Genomic DNA, 20156 nt, shown 5'->3' with positions numbered 1-20156 from the left:
GTCACTTCATGGTCCCAGAAGAGATACAATGTCTGATTCCAAGTTCAGCATATTTTAGTTAATTTAAAACATTGCTGCAGTAAACTAAAAATTTAACAAACCCCAAAAAAGCATTGGAGAATCTTGGCACTATTTTTGAAAAATAGGTCAGCGCAAGTTCAGAGTCTGTGGCTCAGAAACGAATCTTTTATTCACTGCCTCCGTGCACCACAAAAAGCACGTTGTTTTCCACCCCAACTCATCAATTCCAGCTTGACCAAAATGCAACAATTTGATATTGTGCTCCACGCTACTCCTCTGCTGTCTTGAGTACGTGGTTCGGAGGTTCATAAAATGCCCCTCCTCAAATCTGCTCCAATTTATGTAACTCAGGCTGCTTGCATTCCCAGTAGCTGTTGCCCAAATTTGTCTTACTTACATTTCACCTCTCTCTCTCCAGCAAAAGCATCACATAGTTTCGGCTGCCATCAAACAGCTCACAACCTCCTGGACTGTCACAAACAGCCTTTTAAAATTCATGGCATTTTAAAGCACTTGGACATATGGAAGCACAATCAAAACAGTAGCAAGATCTAGCCTGTACAATGAAGCCCCTCCTCAACATTCTTTTGGCAGTAAAATACAAATGAGGGGGAAGAGAAGGAGGGAGAGGAACTAAGAGTGAGGGAGGGAGAGAGAGGAAGGGAGGTAGGGAAGGGAAGGGATAGGAAGGAAGGATAAGAGAGGGGGAGTGAGGGAGGGAGAGGAAGGAAGGGAGGGATAGAGATTTTTTTTTCCAGATTTCTTCATCTGTCCTATTTCACTTTGGGCAAATTTCTTTTCAATCTGATAGCCCATGTGGAACTCACATCACAGATGCCTGGAGATGCTCTCTCACAGTGCTTTAGATCTCAGTGTTGCACGTGCAATGACATGGGATTAATCATGTTTGTGGTCATATCTGATTGAAACCAGGCCAAATGCAAATTTTGACTGAAAGACCAAAGTCTGCAGATGATGTGATGGTGGTTAAAACACAAAAATGCTGGAAGAACCATCTCGTAGGGTCCTTAGGAGGTAAAGATACATAACCAACATCTTGAACCTGAGCTCTTCGAGGTATGAGCAAAAAGCAGGCAGGTTCCAAATTAAAAAGGCTGGTTCAAAGGGAGGAAAGTAATAATTGGCCATGCGTCAGAGAACAGGAGAGGAGAGGTGGAGATTGATTGGGGGAAGGGGTGACTCTGCGACTGCAGAGCTGGAGAAAAGGAGAAAGAAATCACACGGGAGAGGAAAGATGGGGCCAGGGGGTTAGAGGAAACCACAGAAGTCAATGATAAAGCCATCCAGTTGGAGGGTGCCCGGATGGCCTGACTTGCATGTGGTCTCAGTCTGGCGGTGCACGAGACCATGGACAGACATGTTGGATTGAGAATGGGGCAGGAAATTGAAATCGGTGGCCACTGGAAGATCCCTGCTATTGTGGTGACCAGAGCTGAGGTCCTGAATGAACTAATAAGCCAGTCTGTGTATGGTCTCTCCAATGAAGAGGAGACCATATCGGGGGCACTGGATGCAGTAGATGACCTTTGCTGATTCACAAGTGTTGGTTCACTTGAAATGACTGTTTGGGGCCCAGAATGGTGGTCAGGGAGGAGATATGTAGCACTTCAGTTCCAGGGGTTGGTGCCAAGGGGAGGAGTGGCTGAGGGAATCACAGAGGGAGCAGTCCCTGTTGAAGGCAGAGAGGGTAGAGGGGAAGATGGGACTGGTTGTGGGATCATGTAGTAGATGGTGGAAATGGTGAAGGATGATTGTTGAATGAGGGGGCTAGTGGGGTGGCAGGTGAGGACCAAGGAGAATCCTGTACTTGTTATACCAGGGAGCAGAGGTGGCCTGAGCAGCTATGTGGAAAATGGAGGATATGCGGGTGAGGGCCAGTTGACGGCAGAAGAGGGTCAGCCACTTTTTTTTGAAGGAGGAGAACATTTTGGATGATCTCACATGGAAGACCTTATCCTCGAAGCCTTGCATGCATATGGAGGAATTGTGAGAAAGGAATGGAATCCTTACATGGGTCAGGGTGTGAAGAGATGTAGTTGAGGTAGCTGTGGGAGTTGGCGGGTTTGTAGAAAATGCCTGTTGAGAGTTTGTCTCCTAAGATGGAGACAGAGGACAAGGGGAGTCATGCCAGAAATGGTCCAAGTGAATTCGAGGTCGGGGTGGAAGTTGGCAGCAAAATTGATAAAAGTCAATGAGGCCACCATGAGGCAGCATGAAAGTATTTGTTGATGTAGCAGGGGAAGAGTTGATGGGCTTTGCCTGTGTGGGATTGTTCGACGTAGCCAACAAAAGTGCAGGTATAGCTGGAGCCCATGCCGGTATCCCTGGCTACCCCTTTCACTTGGAGAAAGTGGAATGAGTCAAAGGAAGTTATTGAGGGTATGGACAAGTTCTGTTAACCGGAGGAGGGTGGTGGTGGAGTGGGACAGGTTGGGTCTATTGTCAAGGAAGAAACGCAGGGGTTCAAGGACTTCGGTATGGGGGTTGGAGGTGTAGTGATCGGATGTCCCTGATGAAAATGAGATGGTTGAGTTCAAGGATCTGGAAGTTGATGAAGGACATGTGAAGTATCTTGTGTACGTGGGGAAGGACTGGACCTGGGGGACAAAACAGGTAAATAGATATCTGTTCAATGGGGCAGGACCACACAGAAATGATGGGTTTACCAGGATTTTGGGAAGGAGGTAGAAATAAGGCATACATCTAATAACGTCACTTGTTTTGAAAAGCATAATTTAAAATCCCCGCACAATGATACTCTGAAGGAGAACAGTGACTACTGTGCTACATATAGTTTTTCTTGCTGTTTGAAAGGGCCTGCGGGTGACTGAGGCACCTCACCGTGCAGCATCAGAGACTTTCGGCACAGAAGCAACTGATTGTTCATCTCTGAACATCTGTTCTCCGAGAATCTTAAGAGATGCCATCACATGGTAGTCTGGAGAGAAATGTTGCTGTGCACTTAAATTTTCACTCTGTGATTGATTGAGGATGTTCTGTAGACAAATCCTCACCTCTGCTCTCTCCACCGAGATCTACGTATCGATAACTCACAATTTTGTTCCAGACAGCTGCAGATTCAGGCCTCCTTTTCATTAAATTTTCTGCTCACTGTTTTGATTAATGTAATCATAAAATAAAAAAAAATCAGAAAAAATGGGCATTTCAGGAATTAGATTTCAGATTTATTGTCAGTACATACAAGACGTCACATACAGCTCCGAGACTCTTTTTCCTGCGGGCAAGGCAGAATTGCCGACTTAGTGGTAGTGCAAAAAGATGTGCACATGTAAACAAATAAAGAAATGTAAACAAACTGTAATACAGAGAGAACAAAGAAAATTAATCAATAAAGTACACAGGTAAGAGTCCTTAAATGAGTCCCTGATTGAGTTTGTAGTTGATGGTGGAGGGGTAGCAGGTTTCCTGAACCTGCTGGTGCGAGTCTTGTGACTCCTATACCTCTTTCCAGGTGGCAGCAGTGAGAACAGACCATGTACTGGGTGGTGTGGATCCTTGATGATTGCTGCTGCTCTCCGATAACAGCGTTCCCTGTAGATGTTCTTGATGGTGGGGATCATTTTTCCTGTGATGTCCTGGGGTGTGTCCACTACCTTTTGCAGGGCTTTATGCTCAAGGATAGTGGTGTCCCCATACCAGACCATGATTTAGCCAATCAGCAACCTTTCCACCACGCATCTGTAGAAATTTACCGGGGTTTTCTGATATCATACCAAATTTCTGCAAATACCTGAGAAAGTCTAGGTGCTGACATGCTTTCTTCATGATGCCATTAGCCTGTGGAATCCAGCAAAGATCCTCCAAGATAGTGACACCCAAGAACTTATATTTGCTAAAACCGTTGAAGTAAAAACCACTGGTCATGAAAAGATGCACTAGACAGTACAAAACTCTCACCATTCATAATATTTAAAACAAAGACTCACCCCAAAGAAAAAATACCACATGGTGTGTTTGTTCATGTTCATCCAAAAGGCTGGAAGGACGAAGCTGGAATCAAATTATGGATGCAGAAAAATGGTTTTAAAAAAAACATGGACTTCTGGCCTGAGATCAGTTCAGGGCACAGAGAGCTGAACACATTTTAAAAAAAAGGCACACAAACTGAAAGCCCAGAAGGCTGTTATTCCTGATGGTCAAACGAGCCAATTGCAGCCATTAGATGTGTGTATAAGCAAGCTGGTTAAAAATAGCTTGGGGGTGGGGGTGGGGGACGGACACTGGAACAATTGGATGGGAGAAAAGGAGCACGCACTAACAGGAGCAGGAAGAGTGAAGCGCCCCACCATTACACCGCAGAGCCAAACTCACTGACAAAAGGCAAAGGAGGAAAAACCCAACACCCAACCCCAACCAACCAATTTTCCCCTGCAACCGCTGCAACCGTGTCTGCCTGTCCCGCATCGGACTTGTCAGCCACAAACGAGCCTGCAGCTGACGTGGACATTTACCCCCTCCATAAATCTTCGTCCGCGAAGCCAAGCCAAAGAAAGAAGAAGAAGAGTGGGTGAAGACTTCTTGGGACACTGTCAGAGCTGGAATTATTGTTAAGGCTTTTAAGAAGTATGGAATTAGTAATGAACTTGATGGCACTGAGGACTTGAAGGAATCTGAGAGATGCCGAGTTCTTGGGCTTTAACAGTGATGAATGTTCAGGCAGGGAGGACGATTAAAGTCTTCGAACAGAACATTGATGGTTTATTCTATTGTTTATGATATTTAGTTGTTTTAATGTTCTCTTCTTAAAAGTTTTCTCTTGTTAATTACAGCAATATTATTATTAATAAAACGAGTTTTACCAATGTTCTAGTTGCAAGTCCCATTCAAGTTTTACCTCTAAATACACTAAAACTAATTTTTCCTAAAATTTCACGCTAAAAATGGAGGGGTATTATATGTCAGTGCATCTGATACGCCATCAAATACAGTAACTTACAGCTGGATGTGATCATTATAAAATGTTTTCTGCACGAGCAATCACTATTAATTATCTGCCCCTGCAGCTTTCAGTGCGGTACTTAAAGGAGTCCCTTCAGAAAGCGCAACGTAAAGCAGATGTTTTCTTGTCACCGTGACTTTCTTCCTATATCTCAACTGCTTAGATAAGGCCCTTCCTCAGAGATAGATAACGTCAGAGCAAATCAAGCAAGGGAGAAGAATCTCAAATTCCCATCGGCTGTCAGACACAATCATTCCCAGAATTACATAACAATAATTTCTTCACCAACATGTGCTCTACTGCTATATTTTTGGAAAAGCATCAATATATGTCAAGAATCAAACTTCTGAGCAGGTTGACATGATGCTACCAATTTTTTCCATTGCAACTCTGCTGTAAGAAGGTGTGATTTTGCACACTGATGGAAGGTTTGTGCCCTCAAAGAGAATGCATTAATCAGCCCAGACTTCATCAGAAGAAGAACAGACTTGAATATTGTTGGTACCTGGACATTAGCTTACAATAAAATGAAAATCAAAAGCTTCTAATGGAAAAATGGTGAAATTTGTCCACCAAGGAAGGTGGGTTCAATGGCCCAGCCCAGATTCACTTCATGCACACTTTGGTTACCACGTGCCTGTTGACAAGCTGCATCTTTTCTAGTACTGTTGGCCTAGAAGAAGCTCTTTTCTTGGATGGACTGGTTTCTGACTGCTTCCCATGGCCAATCAAAAGGACAGTCTGTGATGATTACTTGTGAGCAAAGGGTAAAATGATTTTGCAGGAGATGAACTTTGCAATTAAGGGACATGAGTCTCTTGAACCTGCATTTGAAGCAGTCCATCAAGGGACTGAACAACTAATGAGACAAAGACTGCTTTACAAACATTTCAATCCTTTGTGTCTGGAGACCCACGAAATGGCAATGGACCATTTAACCAGCGAGCAGCAATCTGGTCGCCAGTTACATTTCATGTTCCTGCACTCCCTGGTGGCAGGGAGAGATATCTAGCTGGGTCAGAATGATTCTGCATTTAAATGGCCCCTGTCTGTTCTACATAGACAGCTATAATCTCAAGTAGGCCACTGTGATGGGAATGTAGCTGAGCCCTTGCAAGATGCACATTACCTCTGGAGTAGAGGTCGTCATCTCCTCTTTCCTACTTCAAGAGCACAGAGAAGGATACTGTTTTTCACTTAATGCAATCTCCCATGTGCCATCTATTTGTGCATTCACATTAGGCTTATTAATTGTGTTTGAAATACAAATCCTTTGAGGCAGTACAAATGCACTGCCTGCCTTCCAACAAGTCCCATGCAAAATTCCCAACTCCTCTGACCAGCCTGCAGCCCATTTCTGCCTGATTGTTTCCCCAATTATCAGCAGGTTACTTTGCTCATATTTTATGGCAGCAGTCTTCATGAAGATGCTTTCTCCCGTGCATCCCCTATTCCTCTCCTGCTCCTTATTCTGCTGTTCTGGTGAATGAAAAGCAGGTCTGACACAACAAACACAAATTTGTAGATGATTCAGTGGTGGCTTAACCAACTTTATGGTGATTCCACACTTGCAGGTGAATTCAAATGGGCCATTGCAATCACTATAAAATGTTGGTAATGCCAATGCTGATAGATTTCACAGCATCCCTACGAGCATGGTGGGTTGCTGTTGGCTGGTGCCGCAAAGAGTATGAGCTGATGCCTTCTCTGACAGGGCAAGTGCTCTGAATTTTGCTTGGTTCTGAAGCAGGTTGCATCTTCCACACTGCAGAGCTGTTGGGCATGTGTTCTTTCAACTAATTATTCGATATTTGAGGAACACAACAAATGTTTTAGTGCATCAAGAAAATAGATACTATCCAATTTCTAGGAAGTGCATTATCTGAAATATTTTTGATCCCTTTGTATCTTAAGGAATTCTTACTCAGTTTGCAGGAAATACTGATTATTACATTCTTTGATCATGATTTATCTCTTTTTTCCAAATATATAAGGTACAGTATATGGTTGCAATGCAAAAGCTGTAGATTTTATCCATATTCATTCATCGGATCTATGGTTCTCTTCTGCGGCACGCAATTCCCACAACGGTTGAATTAACTTCTGCTCAGCTAATATTAAATCAGTCTTAGACCACATTTCCTTGAAACAAACATTTTTCTGAGAAGTGCACTTTGTAAAACCAGAATGGCTCCCTTTTACATGCAGAGATAAATCATCCTTCCCCAACCATGGCCACCCAATAACTGTGAACAATCACTGGAATGCAGTAAGTATATATGTTTTAACCACAGAGCTTCCTACTTAGTACTGAGACTTTTAAGATTCTGGCCTTGACATCTAAAGTTTAGATTAATTTTTAAGTCTTACAGTAAAAATGTATGAATATTACATCAGATTGACACTACCTATCAAAAAAGCAAACAAACGAATTTCATTGAGACATTAAATATTCATCATCCAATACTTGCAAACATTACCTCATACCCAAGAGTATAGCGCTGGTTTTGTTACCTCCTTATTGGAGAATTCACAAATCACTGGCTCTCATTTGTATACCTGCCTAAGAATCTAGCAAGGAACTTCATATGGCCAGTCATTTGGCCGAATTTGGAGAATTTTTAATCACCTTTCAATACAAAGGATTTGAAACAGGTTGCATTTGAATGTTTAGTTTTTAAAGCAGTACATAGTCACAAAATTGTATCATAGAACGATAGTTTGCTGTTTCCCAAAGATTCATTCAATAGCAGGCATCATTAATCAATAAAGACTAAATCTAAGAGATGGAACATTTATGGGAATAAACAAGCCCAGGAGCAACTCAGACTGGCCTATTCCAGGAAACATCAAGAACAAAGTTAGGTAGAAAAGTTAGGTAGAATAGAATCATTATGTTTTCTGCATTCAAAACACAATGCAAGTCAGAATTTATTCTTCAACACAAAATCACAAAGACTACCGGATTTCCCATGCCCAAACTATTGTGATGTCTGTGTAATTAAAAGTTTTAAGAAGTGATTTGATTGGAAGAACAGCACTTGTTTATGTTACCCACCTCCACTTAACAGACAATGTATTCAAATCAATATCTTCTATGAAGCCAACAGATAAACAGGTAAGCTGTCAAGCAATAATTGCACATGAATGATTCCAATGGAGTTATCATCTTTAGTCCATTATGCACTAAAAGCCAATGAATGTTTTAAACATGTCTCAACAGGCAACTGAAAAGATTTCAATCAGTGGTTCTCAACCTTTTTCTTTCCACTCACATACCACTTTAAGTAATCCCTATGCCACAGGTGCTCTGTGATTAGTAAGGGATTGTTTAACATGGCATGTGGGTGGGAAGAAAAAGTTTGAAAACCACTTTTTTAATTGTATCTAATTGATTTGTTATGTGCACAGTCTCCTAACTCCAAAGGAAATGCGCCATTGAAAATTTTTCTCAAGCAAAAAATATTTCAGTAACATTTTGGTCTAGAGCAGCGATTTTTAATCTTCCCTTCCCACCCACATACCATCTTAAGCAATCCCTTACTAATCACAGAGCACCAATGGCATAGGGATTACTTAAAGTGGAATGTGACTGCAAAGAAAAAGGTTGAGAACCACTGATTTAAATGATATTTGAAATATTATGATACATTTAATAACATATTAGAGTAGCCTAACAGGAAAATAAAACAAACCTAACTTTTTCCATCGACTTCAATGGCCCCATTCAAATGAGTGGGCAGCACTCGAGGGAGTTGAGGTGAAGAGAAATTTGGTCCCTCTGACCTGTATGAAGTTCTAATCCTGAACTCTATTCTGTCCAAACACAGAGAACGAGGTCGGATGGATTAGCATCTGATCTCAAATGTGTCTGCTGATTACAGTATTCAAAATTAGGTGATATTTTGAGTGGCTTCATAGTCAGTTCTGTATCAGAATTGCCTGATTAAAGTTCCATTGTTGCAAGAGGCGAGCAAGAGAAAGTGAAAAATAGAAGAGGCAATTTTAGATTCCTTTCTCTGCCCAATTTGTACTTGAAGAGTTGGCTTGTTATCCAGATGTAGAATGAATGGCACCTGCACCAATCTGGATAAAGGTCACCTCCTTCATGCTCCATTTTAATTTGGTTTCTATTCAGACCATAAAATGTCTGAAGTCTTTAGTTCTTTAATGCCCATAATAATGTTCTGTTGCTCAGCATTTCTTGTAACATTTCCAGTGTCTTCAACGTTTGAACATTCTGTCCTCTTCTCCCGATGGGTACAATGGTCGCTGACTCCACTATCTGTGACAAACTATTTGGCAGCCTCGGCACATGCACATCAATGTTCTTGTCACTATTTGTGAGAATTTTAAATGAGCAACTTGTGCCACTGACTGGTGAACTACAGACTTCTCCACAAAACCCCTCAGCATTCACTGGGCCAAGGGAAAATTCCCAAGCCACCTGAAGTTTTCTTGCAAAATCCAAATGGGTTCCATTTCAGACTCTTCTTTGTGAGTCTAAAATGCATATTTTTGAGTTTCATTATCATTTCTAAGATGGATTACCCCAACAAAATCATTATACAACATTAACTCTTTATTCTTGTAGCTTTTCCATTTAAAGAAATCCCTTCATTTTCAGATCAATTTGTCACTGATGACCAGAACGTTGAAAAGAACAATTTCATTTACTTTAATTCTATCACTGAATATCAATGATTGAACTTCCCTCTCTTCTCCCATCATGTCTTTTCTTTGGCTTGGCTTCGCGGACGAAGATTTATGGAGGGGTAATGTCCACGTCAGCTGCAGGCTCGTTGGTGACTGACAAGTCCGATGCGGGACAGGCAGACACGGTTGCAGCGGTTGCAAGTGAAAATTGGTGGGTTGGGGTTGGGTGTTGGGTTTTTCCTCCTTTGTCTTTTGTCAGTGAGGTGGGCTCTGCGGTCTTCTTCCAAGGAGGTTGCTGCCCGCCAAACTGTGAGGCGCCAAGATGCACGGTTTGAGGCGAGATCAGCCCACTGGCGGTGGTCAATGGGGCAGGCACCAAGAGATTTCTTTAGGCAGTCCTTGTACCTCTTCTGTGGTGCACCTCTGTCTTGGTGGCCAGTGGAGAGCTCGCTATAGAACACAATCTTGGGAAGGCGATGGTCCTCCATTCTGGAGACATGACCTACCCAGCGCAGTTTGATCTTCAGCAGCGTGGATTCGATGCTGTCAGCCTCTGCCATCTCGAGTACTTCGATGTTGGAGATGAAGTCGCTCCAATGAATGTTGAGGATGGAGCGGAGACAACGCTGGTGGAAGCGTTCTAGGAGCCGTAGGTGATGCCGGTAGAGGACCCATGATTCGGAGCCCATCATGTAATGTTGTGATAATTGCAGCTGTCATTAACCAGTGTTTATTTTTAATTACACCTGGTCTCCTGCCACAGGAACTCTGCAGAATATTGGACATTGTGATAACATGGAGAAACGCATCAAACATCTGGCTTGAAAGTACAAACATTGGGTATCCAAAGAATGTCAGCGCAATTATGCCTTTTTTTGTATTTTCCGTGAAAAACACAAGAATTCTATTATCTATAGTCAGACAGTCAGGTCAAAAGCACAGGGTAGTCGACAGCCAAAATGGCATTTTACCTGTGGATTGTATTAAAAGCAGTGAACAAAATGTCACTCTTCACACCTATGGCCTCAAAACACACAGACATTATGTCTGCATCATAAACTAAGTAGTTTACCTTGATTTCTCAAACTATGCAGCTGTGCAATCAACTTGTTCTGAAGTTGTGCTAAAAGATGGGCTTGGTAATTTACAGCACCTTAAAGAATAGTTAAAGCAGGTAAAGATTTGGAAAGTGAAGAGGTATATTTGGTCAAGGTCTATGGCAGGAATATTCTACCATGATAAAGATTTTCATTTGGGCGGTGCATCATTTGATTGGAGATAGGAATCGACATATATGGACAGAATTGGAGTAAGCTAGGAAGAGGATTCGTCTGGAAAAAAAACCCCAAATTTGTAGATGCTGGAATCTTTAGCGCATGGTGAGAACACAGTAGGTCAGATCACATTCAGGGGTATAAATAGTGAGCCAATGCTTTGGGTCGGGATGCTTTATTGAGATTAAAGTAGGAAGGGATGAGGTCAAGTGTGAAAGAAAAAGGAGAGATGAAGAAGCTGAGGAGGAGTGAAGAGATTTTATTTTTAGACATGCAGCACGGTAACAGGCTATTTCAGCCCCAAGTGTGTGTGGCCTAATTTATACCCAATTTACTGACAACCCCAGTACGCTTTGAACAGTGGGAGTAAACCAGAGCCCCTAGGGAAGTCACACGCAGCCACAGAGAAAACGTATAAACTCCTTACAGACAGAGCGGGATTTGAATCCTGGGCCCGAACACTGGTGCTGTAAAGGCTTTGCACTGAGCACTATGGGAGGCTTTTGGACAGAACATGGGAGATTCAGAGAGTCAGGAGGTGGGTTGGAGGAGAGGAGAAGATTGAGATAGGATGGGGTTGACTTAAATTAGAAAAATAAATAGTAATTGTGATAAACGAGAAAATGAGCAGATGCTAGGGTCCCGTGCAATGCACAGGAGAAATTCAGCAGGTTACATGAGCATCCACAGGAACCCTTCACTGAAAACATGCTGTGGTATTTCTGGCTGTCTAGTCGGAAAATTACATTTTGTTCCTCAAGTGGCCTCCTCTGGTAATGGATGAGATGGAAGACAGATATGTCTATGAGAATGTTGAGGGGAACTGAAATGGTTGCCTACCATTAGTTCAAACTTTGACCAACAGAGAGTGTTAGAAAAGTATTCACCATTTGGCTGATGTGCCTGGAGTCAGAGACTGCTGGACTCTATCTATACATGGGTCATACATATAAAGATACCTCCCGAAGCTTGTTCTTCATGACACACACATACAGAGAGCCAGTGGCCCTGAACGGTAAGATCAAGCAACGTGCTGAGTTTGAGTCTGAGCATGCAAAAATCTTCCACAAGAAGAAACCCAGCAAATAGTAGACTTTCCCATCAAAGCAAACATTAACTGAATGGCTGAGATGCCCTCTGGCATTAAAGGACCCTGACCTTATCTGAATCTAATGCTTCTGTCATTATCAGATTTTGTTGAAGTGGATTCTTGTGTTTACTCCCTTTGCATCCCTTCCTCCTTCCTGCTTCTGTTTTCACCATCCTCAATTACTCCCCAATTGATAAGCGAAGTGCAACCAAGATTACAATAATATTCAAAATGCATGCTGCACAAAATTACTTGGCAAACGCGTCCAATCTCCGGCTCAATGTTTTTAACATGTAAAAAACAAGAAAAGTCAAGAAATGTACAAAGAAAAAATTAACTAATTCATAACTTTGTTCCTGAAATATGTTGCTTGGAGAAACCTTCAAAGGCAACTTGAATTTTAATACGATGAGATCCTCTGCAGACTATGCGAGAAAAACAATGGGATGATCTCCAAAGCTCAATCGCCAAGGTTCCTTCTCTTCAGTATTATGTTGAGAAATGGGTAGAGTACTTGGAAGCCAGGAATGAACCATCCATACAAGTTTAAATACTCTGGCTGTGACCTCACATTGCAGTGCGTTACCAAGATGCAACTGACTGAGCAAAAAGGACGTTTGTTTAGAACAACCAATATTTTCCTTCTGTATTAAAGATAAACTGGGGTTTTGTTTGACTGAACTCTTTCTTTAATATAATCCCCTGCAATTTGACATGACAAATAATTACACTGTACTGCATGCAGAGCATCAATTTCATATTCATGATGCTCTTTTCATACTTTATTTGATGATAATTTGCTTTGGTAGTTTAACTATGCACAGTGAGGTTGGAGGCTGGACAAGTCAGAGGCATGTCACAGTACAGGGACATTCACGTATGTATTTGTGAACAATTTATTACAGCCATGCACCACATCACTTAAGAGAATTATAATGTGCTCATTCACAAGTAAATTTAAAAATAAAACAATGGCTACTGAATTAAATTTACAGAAAGCTCCCGGGGCTTCAAACCAACCACAACAACTCATATTCCGACAATATTTTGCCAACATCCATTTTGGGCCAATGTTTAACTTGACTATTCTTTGCAGAATTTGTCTTTTCTGGGGAAGTAGAAGCATTGATAACATCGCCTCATGTAGTCAACTGCTGATGTGACATTAACAGATTTATTGAAAAGCAACCAGAAAGCAAACACCATCAGATCAGTCAACATTACCATACCCTCTCAGTTCTGTCATCAGAGAAACTGCAGCAAAACTAACTCTTTGTCTCTGTCTTTGGAAACACCTTTAGTATTTCCTCAGTTAATTACCAGTGGATTAGAAGTTTCTCTTGGGGCCTGCCACACTGACCACCGCCAGTGGGCTGATCTCGCCTCAAACCGTGCATCTTGGCGCCTCACAGTTCGGCGGGCAGCAACCTCCTTTGAAGAAGACCGCAGAGCCCACCTCACTGACAAAAGACAAAGGAGGAAAAACCCAACACCCAACCCCAACCCACCAATTTTCCCTTGCAACCGTGCCTGCCTGTCCCGCATCGGACTTGTCAGTCACCAACGAGCCTGCAGCAGACGTGGACATTACCCCTCCATAAATCTTCGTCCGCGAAGACAAGCCAAAGAAAAAAAGAAGAAAGAGAAGTAAAACACATGGTTGAAGCAAAAACACAATGCTGGAGAAACTCAGTGTTTTACTTCGAATGAAACAGTGTATGTTATAGAGCAAAGGTAAAGATACATAACCAAGGTTTGAGCCCTTCATCAAGGAATGGACAGAATTTGGGGAGGTGTCTGAACAAAATGGTGCGGGATGGGGTGGAGGGGCAGGGGAGGAACGCATAGGTGGATAAGGGGAGGGAGGTTGGCTCTGTGAATGGAGAGGCAAAGGGATGGAGAGCTGAAGACAGAGGGATGGGGAAGAGAGAGAGGAAGAATGGGGAGTAGGCTACAATTTTGAGAGAGGTTTAATACAAAACTAAACCCATCCCAATTTGCTTCTTCAATAATAGCAATCTGACAAATAGGCATATGATCTTCACAAAATAAAATGATGGGAAAAGGCTGAGAGAGGCTAACAGAATGCATTAAACAGGCAATCCACAAACCGACCTTCAAAATCACTTGTAGTCTTTGTGGAAGAATAATGGGTGGAAGTAGAAATAGAATTCAACAGTTTGGGGAAAAAAAAATGAGATAACCTGCATTGTTGCTTCTTGAAACAATTCTGCAATGGAGTGGAATCTTGTGTGGCATGTTCCTACTAAGCAGGACAAAAACTTATAAAACAACAATTTTAAAGCTCACATTTGCATCCAGAAAAGGTAACGGCCTTTAGTGGCAACTTTCACTGTGTTTCGAGTCTAGAGTCTCTGAAACAATCACTGAGGCTCCAGAGGCATCTTATGCACCTCCTAGCAGCAGAAAAATTGGTTGCTGTTGGCAGCTACATTGTGGTGGCTGCATTTAATTTCTCCTTTTTTTCCCCCAAGGGAAACGACTGTGTATCAGAAGCATCAGGAATCATCACTATTCAGAATAATCTTTTGAGAGACTTCATGAACAATTCCTCACAGACTATTTTTAATGCAAAGTATAATATAGGGTTAGGGTGGTATGGTTGGCCTCGTGGTCAGCGCGAAGCTTTTACACCACCACCGTTCAGGACTGGGGTTCAAATCCTGTGCTCTCTGTAAGGAGAATGTACATTCTCCGCACATCTGTGTGGATTTTCCACGGGGGCTCCGGTTCCCTCCCACCATTCAAAAAAGTACTGGGGGTGTAGGTCAATTGGGTGGCACAGGCTCGTGGGACGAAATGGCCTGTTACTGTGCTGTACGTCCAAATTTACTTTTAAAAAATAAAGATCAAATTGAAGCACTTGCACAGTACAATGTTTGCCAAACATTTTGTCCTTTGAGACATGAGAGGTGCGCATGAATAATGTGCCCCCTTTAAACTGGCTTCAAGAAACAGGAGTCATTCTACAGCTCAGCATTCACCTGTTTGCATTGTGCAGCTTAAGTTCGAATTCTGAACCAATAGAAATGAGGTATTAAGACTATTCAGAACATATTCAGCAGAAACGCTGTTGAACATTAAGATGCGCAAGCCCAGCATTTTTATTCTTTCTCAAAGACCACTTCCTGGTAACTTGCCAAGCAACTTCCCTTTGATTACTAAACAGAAAATGATGCTGAAACCTTGAAATAGTTACAGCATTTGGAAATAATTGAATGTTATTATTTCAAGGACATAGATAATACAATTAGACAGGGAAAACATGTTTAATTATCGTCCAAGGTTGTCAATTCCCTATAAGAATATTGGATTTCAGAACATTGCCAGCTCCTCATACTCAAATTACAAGAAGGTTTATCACTCTTTGTGAAAGTTGCCAAGAACTCATGTGCCAGAATCACGCAAACATAACAGCTGTCCGAGAAAATGCACTTCCACATTGTTCATTTCACTTTACATACCACTGGTTTTGCTAATGTTAATGCACACCAGATGCTGAATCCTTTTTGACCAAATTCTGCATATAAAGACTAGGATAATACTTTTGGCTCTTGGAAGTCCTTATTTTACTTTGCAATTCTGGCCTAAATATGAAGAGCATACATGTATGGACATTACTCATTTTAATCCTATTGCTTTTAGATTAGAAGTGAATAAATACTCATGAGCAAATGAACAGATATTAGCTATACTAAATGCTTTAATTATTGCTTGGAACAAAATTCCAATTGTCAAATAGCAGCACTATGTGAGGAAATGGATATGGCTTTACAAGAAGAACAGCACCTTGTCCACAAGTCTCATTTCTACTTAGAATTTACATCAAATGCTGCATTTTATTTGTTTTTGAAAATTTATGTGTAAGGAGCTTAGAGGGACAACTTATTTCCCACTCTTGCTTCTGATCTTAGCTCACTATTTGCTTCTGGATGAGTTATCAGGTTGCTTAACACATGTTCAGGAATCTACTGTAAAATGAAACCCATTCACTGGTGCATCAACATGAATTATACCAGGTTCATCAACTGCATTACTAGAATAATACATGGACTTTAGTGACATGGATGGGGGTCGAAAGAAGTTGGGGCCCTTTTTTTGGGACAGATAAGAGTGCATGGGATTGAAGAGAAGTATTTCACATCATAATGAGTTCAGATAGAAACTGCTCTAATTAAGGGATATGGTAAAAACACACACACACACAAGCGTGAGAATTGAGACAATCAGCAATCAGTCCAGATGGAAAAGGGCGGCACAGAATGCTTATTAATTATTTGTTTGAGGAGCACATGTTCCCTTCCCCTCTTCCACACACCAACCCCCTTCACACCTCCCTCTCCAATGAGACTGTAAATAATAACACCTATTGCATTAACATTGTGAACTAGCTTTGTCGTTGCCTTTAAAACCTGCTGATTTGAGTGAAACAAACGTTACAAAAAATTTGGGCACTAGCTGCATAACTTTCAACAAACCCTACATTTAAAACAAAGGATAGAGGGAAAAAAAACATTCCTTAAAATATTGTTGTGATAGTTATGCAAAATATACTACAAATATGAAGACTGCAGACTCTAAAATGAACTCATTACACACTTTTTGGGAAAAGTACTAACAAATCTCTCCCAATTTTGTTGCTAGAATGGAAGAAGCCATTTGACTGACCTGACCAAGACAGTCTACGTGCAAGAGGAATATATTCATCCACCCCTCCCCCAACCACATCCCCTGCAAATTGTCTCCTTTCAAATCCAATCCATTTCCTGATCAACCATTACAATTGAATCTGCCTCTGCTACCTACTTCCTTTCTCTAACCACCCCCAAACCCAGCAATATCCTAACCATGAACAGCATTTAAAATTATTTTCTTACTTTCATAACTTTATTTTTCCACTGATCACTTTCATCTTGTCTTCTGATCCTTGAATCTTCACCAATGGAGTCTGTCAGGAATTAAAGGATGCAAAGAGGAGTGGGCTATTTTTCCTTCATGCTTGCTGCACTTTTGAAGATATCGGGTGTGCTTTTATCTCAGCACCACCTTCCCACACTAATCCAATCATCCTTATTTCCCTTAATATCTGAAAACCTATCAATTCCAATCTTGAATGCATTCAGTGTTTGAACCATGCTAAAAGGATTCACAATTCTCTGGGGGGAAGAAATGTCTTGTCATCTCTTACCCACACCACCACCCCCCCCCACCCTCCACTGAGTCCTTACTGCAAGACAGTGTCCTCTCAAGGTCCAGATAGCTCAGCCAGTGGATGTATTGACTTCACATCTAACCTGATAGGAATTTCATGTTTACATGGCCTCTAGGACCAACCTTGTAACCTTCAGAGATTATAGGGCTTAAACCCATCATCTGATAAACCAATATGGGGATTCTTCCTGCTCTATTACCCACCGTACCTTAGTTAAGGAGAAAACGCCAATATGGTCTTGCCAGGGACAATAAGAAAAAGATTTAAAAAAATCCTATGCCCATACCATAAAGAATATCATACAATCTCCCTTCTAATCGCTTTCTGTACCTGTGTTTTTAATTTTCAGTGATTTATCATTCAACTCTTTATGATTTTATTTATATCATAGCTCCTCTCTTTATTCCCAGGGGAAGAATCCCAGCTTCATGCAACTTAGAATGGATTTCAAGCATTGCAAATGGAAATGCATTGTATTGTAGAATGATGTAACCAGGAGTAATTCTGGATAAAGATCCAGCAGAAAATGGGTTTTATTTTCCAAAACATTCACAAGGAAAACAGGAAGTAGTTAACGTGCCCTTCCAAAGCATTCAAATTCAGTTCCTGGGCAGGGTTTACACAAGCAGTGTCTATTTCTCTGGATGCCCAGAGAATTGGCATAACAATAAAGGGCAGTGATCAATGAAAAAATATTCTGTTTGGAAAATGATAAACAGTAATATTTCACAGGCAATAGTTTTGAAACCCCATAATGTTTGTGACTGATTTGGAACACTGCTTTGAATGGTATTATGCCTGTCCAGGGTATGAGATATGTAGGAAAGATAGCCTCTGATCTGATTTCTATCTTTAGACATGCGACTGACCGCAAAGACAGATGACACGGCAGATGGATTTTAAAGTCGGTATTTCTGCCAATATAAATTTAAGCGGTTACCACAAACATGCATCTGACTGTTCTTTTTCAGCTGCCACTTGAATAAGTTGGAAGGGAAAAATGGTTTGGGAATGAGCATCATTGTTCTCCCAAATATATTTATCCAACTTGGAGCAGTAATCAATAAAGAATAACTGGGCAAAAGGATAGATCTGCAGGATATTGGATTACAGGTCTCAACAAATTAGATTGACGTTTTCCTGTCAAATAGGAAGCCTTCAAAGTATCTTCTGCATTTTTCAGATAGTGTTGCAGCACAGAGACCACCCAGTGGCCAACCATTCCCACACCAACATGTCCTCGTGTTCTGCCAAACCGAAGTGACCTGCAAATTGGAGGAACGGCACCCAGTGTTTGGTCTGGGCATTCTCTCACCATTGACATCAACTTCTCCAATTTCCATTAAACCCTGCCCCCAAGTCTCTCTTTCTTTATCCCTTCATCTCCTTTCCTCCAGATCCCCTCCCCTTCCCACAGAGTGATGCCTTCACTCTGCCACTTGACTGATTTCTTTTTCTCTTCTACCCTGCTACCTATATCCACCTACATCATCTTATCTGTTAGTCTGCACTCCTCTCCTTCCTCCCTTTACCCCACCTTGTTATTCAGGCCCGTGCCCGCTTTTGACTCCTACCTCCACAAAGGGCTCAGGCCTGAAACATTGGCTACCTTTTATTGTTTGATTTCTAAGCCACTCTTTCAATTCCAAAATTAATTAAAGATCACCTGCATTGAATTCGTCCATTGTTATTGAATGAAGATCTACCAATGCCTGAAGAGGCCGCACAAAATCAATGAACCGGTGCGGATCCGTAAATGGTTATATGGTTATTGTCATTTTATTTTGAACAGTTTTTAAAAAATAAATGTTTCTTCTTTGTTCTAATATTTACCATCCACATGATTCCTGAACGATGTCCTGCATCTAACAATCCCCAACAGAATGAGAAACAAATTGCTGGATGAATTAAATTAAACCAGAAAAGTCTACTGATGCGGGGGGGGGGGGTCCAAGTACAATACACAAACATGCTGGAGAAACCGAGCATATCCTGCCACATCAAGCTGATACATTGATTAGACTTTGTTTCCTAGAGATGCTGTGTGACCAGCTGAGTTTCTCCAGCATGCTTGTGAACTGAGAACTGGAGTTTGCAATCTCCAATAAATTCCCTCTGAAAGCACAACATGCAAATTGTTGGAAAAAATATTGAAGACTGCAATATCTCTGCTTGTCTCCCCCAACATTATTAACTGGAATTGTAACTATTTATCTATCCATCCTCATGTGTTTATTATCTTTTTTCTATTGTCACATATTGTGTCTCAGGCTTTTCTGATCTGAGCTGTGACTTAATTTTCTAAATACAGAGAGACATCATGTTGCAACTCTATGAATCTCTGGTGAGACCACACTTGAAGTATTGTGTTCAGATCTGGCCACCTCATGACAGGAAGGATGTGGAAGCTATGGAGAGGGTGCAGAGGAGATTTACCAGGATGTTGACTGGATTTGGAAACGGGTCTTATGAGGCAAGGTTAGCAGAGCTGGGGCTTTTCTCTTTGGAGTGCAGAAGGATGAGAGGAGACTTGATAGAGGTCTACAAGATTATGAGAGGCATAGATAGGGTGGACAGTCAGCAGCTGTTTCCCAGGGCACAATCAGCAAACACCAGAGGACATATGTACAATGTTAAGGGAGGAAAGTTTCGAGGAGACATCAGGGGCTTTTTTTATATATACACAGAGATGGTGGTGGAGGCTGAAACATTGGGGGCATTTAAGAGACTCTTAGACAGACACATGGATGAAAGAAAAATAGAAGGTTACGGGGTAGAGAGGGTTTAATACTTATTTTTTATGAAGGGATATATGGTCGGCACAACATCGAGGGCTGTATTGTTCTATGTTCTATAAACATTAATGGGTAGATACCAATTGACAAAATACAAGAAATATGA

General features: G+C 41.5%; 1 protein-coding gene across 3 annotated transcripts in view; it reads right to left on the bottom strand.

The window, feature by feature from the left end:
• LOC138735617 (cadherin-4-like) overlaps nucleotides 1–20156 on the bottom strand; it is a 564345-nt gene that overhangs the window by 331749 nt on the left and 212440 nt on the right. The window contains exon 2 of one of the 3 annotated variants that reach the window (XM_069883689.1): nucleotides 16921–16991. The exons of the other annotated variants lie outside the window; for them this stretch is intronic. Within the exon in view, the coding sequence (XP_069739790.1) occupies nucleotide 16921 (1 nt within the window). The 5' untranslated portion in view covers nucleotides 16922–16991. The remainder of the gene's footprint in view (nucleotides 1–16920; nucleotides 16992–20156) is intronic. 3 annotated transcript variants of the gene reach the window in all.

Source organism: Narcine bancroftii, chromosome 6 (assembly GCF_036971445.1).
Source record: "Narcine bancroftii isolate sNarBan1 chromosome 6, sNarBan1.hap1, whole genome shotgun sequence".
Lineage (NCBI taxonomy): Eukaryota > Metazoa > Chordata > Chondrichthyes > Torpediniformes > Narcinidae > Narcine > Narcine bancroftii.
Note: the sequence above shows the minus strand (reverse complement) of the source record. Positions and strands in the feature narration are given on the sequence as shown.